Source organism: Condylura cristata, unplaced genomic scaffold, assembly GCF_000260355.1.
Source record: "Condylura cristata isolate star-nosed mole 26May11 unplaced genomic scaffold, ConCri1.0 scaffold00001, whole genome shotgun sequence".
In the NCBI taxonomy this organism is placed as follows: Eukaryota; Metazoa; Chordata; class Mammalia; order Eulipotyphla; family Talpidae; genus Condylura; species Condylura cristata.
In genome coordinates, this window is record NW_004567102.1 from 12,798,985 (window position 1) to 12,803,915 (window position 4,931).

The window sequence follows — 4,931 nt, forward strand, 5'->3', positions numbered from 1 at the left end:
GGAAGGAAGGAAGGAAGGAAGGAAGGAAGGAAGGAAGGAAGGAAGGAAGGAAGGAAGGAAGGAAGGAAGGAAGGAAGAAGGAAGGATCAAACAAATCAAAAATTACTCACTGACAACAAAATCATGGCCACCAGGGGGGCAGGGAGGGGGTGAAGGAACAGCTGCGATGATTCAATGGTGGGTGAAGGGTTCTAGCACTGCGGTGATGGAGGTGTATGGTATCACACATTTGAAGAAGTGTTGGAAACCAATGTTTCCTCTTAAAAAAAAATCACTTCCTGAAATGTTTTCAGGTATTTTATTGTCATAAACACGGAAAGGCAACATACTGCTTGCTGGCATAGTGCTGAGACACGATTTAAAATCCCAAGTGATCATTTTAGAAACCGATAACACCTAATTTCAAAGCTAACATCTTTGAGATGACAGGATACTGTGTTTGTTTACTTCCAAACATACATTAAGAAAGACATATCCACTTTGTTTTTGATTACTCTGGAAATCAGACTTCTGTCAGCCTGGGTCACCGCTTTTTTTCTTTAGGATACCAACTTGCGATTGGTATCACCACCCCCTACCACAAATAAAAGGCACCCCACCCACAGAGTATTTCTGTGACCACCCTCATTTCCCTGTGTCTTCTCAAAGGACTGTGACTTTCTGTTCCACTCACCTCAGAATCAGCGCCCAGCCCACCCAGCCTTCTGTGCTTCCTGCTTGCTACCCTGTTTTTCATATTCATGTAACATTATTTTTAAACTTTCTGACACAAACCTTTCTGGGATTTTCTACACAAAGTAACTGAGGCTAGTTTAACTTCTGGCCTGAACAACCTACCTCTTGCAAAGCCCACTGGATGTTACTAGCCTCTTTCTGCACATAAACAAGAAGCAACAGGAGGGAGGTGGCAAACAGTCTGCTCATTAGGGAGCTGATATGTTTCACGGGACTTAAAAAATACTTTCAGAGAATATTTCTGTAATGTATTTTAATTGCTCACATATCACCTTCCATGCACTAGAACAGATCCTTTTGCAAGAACTGGGTTTAATAGAAGGGCCCTGCATGAAAGACAGTGTTGGTTCGGAGAACCGTGTTTCAGACACAGAGAGCTTTCCAGAACCAGTAAAGTAGGAGGCACTTGACACGTGAAGCAGACCCCACCTAGGAGGCAAGTTTCTTTCTTCCTCCTCTCTGGTTAGGAATGTGTTACCAGGAGCCTTGGAATCACTGCTGATTGCAAACTGGGTGGGGCCTCAGGGCCAAGCAGGTCCACTGCATAATATATGGAATGGTGGCTTTTCCTCTTTAACAATTTTGAATTTTACTGCTTACTTTAGGATATACTCGGCAAAGGACAGGGGCTGAGCGGTGTGTCATGCAGTTGGGCAGAAAAAATATATTTCTTCTTTTTTCATTTTCTGGAATTTGGACACAATATTGTGGTTTGAAAGTGGGAGATATGTTCATGTCTGTGTGTGCATGTGTGTGTGCGTGTGTGTGTGTGTGAGAGAGAATGATGTAAGGGGTTATGCCTCAGTTGATGCATGTGGCAGAGGCACTGACCCACCTCTGTGGCCCTCTGGTGAAGCTTCCTGCATTACAGCAACTAACACAATGACTCTTGCGGAATCCCTAGGGAAGTGGGTGGAAGGTCAAGGTTTCTTGTTCCATTGTAATTTGGAACATGAGAACCACACCTTCTCCAGAATGCCTGGCTTTCCTTGGCAGATGGTGTCAGGAGGACCAAGTTATAATCCTGCTTTAAACTCCTGATTTGAACACCAGGGACCAAACTAGTCAAAGTTATTCTTTCTCTGACATCTATTTTTCTATCTCCCCTTGTCCTGCCCCCTCCTTCTCCTATCTATTCCTTAGTCAGTAAATCCTCAGACCTAATCTCGGCTCTGTCTTCTCAGTACTGAACTCTGTCCAAAGTCCTTTAGACAAGGAGAATTTTATCACCCAGCGATCACTTCTCTTAGGGACTTCATGAGATATCCAACTGGGATAACAATGCGGTAGTTTTCAAGCAAATGGAGGATGTCTCCATCATTGGAGAATAGGAAGAAACAATGTTCGTTGAGGAAAAACATTGTTGGGGCTTCCTTCTGCCTCATCTCCCCTCCCCCATGAAGAAAAGAGGCAGAAGGACAGCTCAAAATTACAAATAAAAGGAAGGGGTTTTAGAAAGTTCATACATGAGAAGGACACTTTTGAATCTTAATAAATGACTGTTGAGTCTGGCTGCTCTTGTCCAGTCTTCCTGGTGACTGGGCCCATCTGGACTCACGGTCCTGAATGAGAATGTAGAGCCCACATTCCCAGAGTAGCCTATATTTTTATTCTTTCTCATTTTCTCCTTGGGATCAGACATTGACTTGGAATCTATGGTTGCTGTAGCTACTGCACATGATTAACTTTAATTGTATGCAATTTTAATAAATACTTGTATTTTCATGAAATGTATACATATACACACAATTCACAACCAACCAAATCCTTGGGGAAAAGCTGCATCATCTGTCCATCAAGGTAATACCCTTTAGAGCATAGACTAGCCGGCGGTAAAAGTTTTTTTCTGGAAGTTTCCCAAATGGTTAGAATAAACACTGATTAGACCACACAAAATTCTTAATGCACGTTGGTCTGGGGAATTGAGGACTGAGAGAACTAACACACAGAGAGCCATACAACACGCCAAGGCCTCCATGTCTTCATTAACAATGACAATAATATACAATGCTATGAAGTTATTTAAATCTATTCTATAATGCACAGAGAAGTACCTGGTTAACATTGTTAAATATAATATAAGACAGTTGGAATCTGTTTTCAGTGCAATATATCAAAATTGGCAATTCATGGATATACAAATATATAGACCTTTTGCTTCAAATTGTGGAGCAAACCAAAATGTGAGCCTTTACTGATGCATGATAAAAGTGAATCCAGATGACTAATCTCAGGGATGGGACAGAGCTACCACACTTCCTCTGCATGCTCACTCACTTAGCTTAGACCAAAACATACCAAGTAAATGCGTGTGCCCAGCCTCAGGGGAGCCCCGTCTCGGCCCCTACCTCCCCTACATATTGTGACCCACTTAAAAGCATCCCAAGGATGTCATTTCCTCTGTATTGTGCTGCTGCTTCCCCATTTCGCTCTTAGTGAAGATTGGGTATTGTAATAGCAAACTTTCCCTGAGGCTTGCTTTTCAGTTTTCATTCTTGAGCCACTTTTTAATTCTCAGGTTGCAGAGAATTAAATTAGATGATCTGCAATTAGATTAGATCATTAACATGAAATCCTCAAATAGGGTCCATTCAGAAGTCTATCTCTACTTTTTCTTTTTCTTCCTGTTTTCTTCTTTCCTCTGTCCCTCCCTCCCTTTGTTTTTCTTCCTTCCTTCCGTTTATCCATTTAGTCTTTCTAGACTTCACTGAAGCATGTCTAGGTACTAGCCTTTTATTTATTATTTTAATCAAAGCTTATCTCTGTGCCCAATATGTGAAAAGTGGAAGTGTCACTTTGAAATTCTGTTTTACAATAGAGGCAGAGAAGTTGGGCCTTGGGATACATGAGCATCACTTAAATACTATACACATTTGCTATCACATAGGGAGGAAGGTGGGGCAGCAAAACATGAGTAACAATTACTCTTAGTCTGTCTTTACAAAAGAAAGCCTCTGCCTTTGTGAAAAGTCTTTTTAACATCTGCTCCCAGAAGCCTGTGGAGAAAACATTTTACCCATAGTGTTGAAAGGATCTCCTGTTCAGAACATCCACTGTTTCCAAGAAGTCATGTGGATTGGACCTTCTGTTCTTAGTTGAGCAAGGAGTAAGCACTGGATGTATTTTCCAGGGATGAGCTGGTTGTTTCTGGGGTGGAAACATTGTATGTTCCTGAAAAACAGGCAGCAGTTTAGCCTCAAAGATGAGCTTTGAAGGTAACCAGGGTGCACCCTCTTGACAGCTGGGAAGGGGAAGGTCCAGTCCAGGGGTCAGCTTGGCATTGCCTGCCCTCCTCCCAGGTCTGAAGCGCCAGAGAACAGACAGGGCTGCCCGCTGGGGCATGCGTGGTGGCGACAAGCATTTAGCTTTTCACACCATCATCCCAGCAGCCAACCTTCTACCAGGGACGGGAGAGTGCTGCTGGCTGCCATGCCAACATGCCTGTGCCTCTCCCCACATGCCGCCACATGCATGTGCCTGGGAACATCACACGTAGGAACTTGCCTGGTGTCTTAGCTTGAGGTGATGGGAACGTTCTTGGAGGAACTGGAAGGTGATGAGGGGAGAAGGAAGGCAAGAGAAAATGATGGGAAAAGAAGAGGCAGGACCAAAAGGGAAGCAGAAATCTGTGGTTATCAACAAGAGTGCCTAGAGGGAGGGCAGCCGGAAGGGGCAGTCGGAAGGTGCAGCTGGGGCAACTGGCAGGTGGGGTGGGGGAGGGCTAGTGTGCAGGAGAGGGACTGGGCGCAGGGGTTGTGCACTGTGAGTTGGCCGGGGAAGGGACACAGCGCCCACCCTACCATCAGACTGGTGAAGTGCCACAGCTAACAAGGTTGCCATCATTGCCCAGGGGGACCTTTGGGGCTGCTGACAACATAAAGCAAAGTTACAGTGACCGTGGAACCCTCCAGTAGGCCAATATGTAGTTACATTGAGGAGCCAAAGGACTACTGAGTGGCAATGATGAAGCTCTTGGGTCCCGCCGCCTTGGGAACAGAACTCCAACTCTTCAACCTGGGCAACATTTTCACGGCCTAATGCATCACCCCTGTTGGGTCCTTTGCCTGGACAGACCTCCCCACCTCCCCCACAGAATCATATGCACACTGTTGTGTGGAAACAAAGAATGAGCCATGGGTGCTGGAACAGAAAAACAGGAGGCAGGAAGTGTTCCTGCCTTGTGTTTGCTACCTTGT

At 44.7% G+C, this 4,931-nt stretch overlaps 1 protein-coding gene across 4 annotated transcripts in view; it reads right to left on the reverse strand.

Moving 5' to 3' along the window:
• Positions 1-296: 296 nt before the first annotated feature.
• The window catches only part of ADGRF5 (adhesion G protein-coupled receptor F5), a 106,292-nt gene continuing 101,657 nt past the window's right edge, over positions 297-4,931 (reverse strand). For all 4 annotated transcript variants that reach the window (XM_004673548.2, XM_012723430.1, XM_012723441.1 and 1 more), the window contains one exon: positions 297-3,906. In XM_004673548.2, the coding sequence (XP_004673605.1) occupies positions 3,827-3,906 (80 nt within the window). In that variant the 3' untranslated portion in view covers positions 297-3,826. The remainder of the gene's footprint in view (positions 3,907-4,931) is intronic.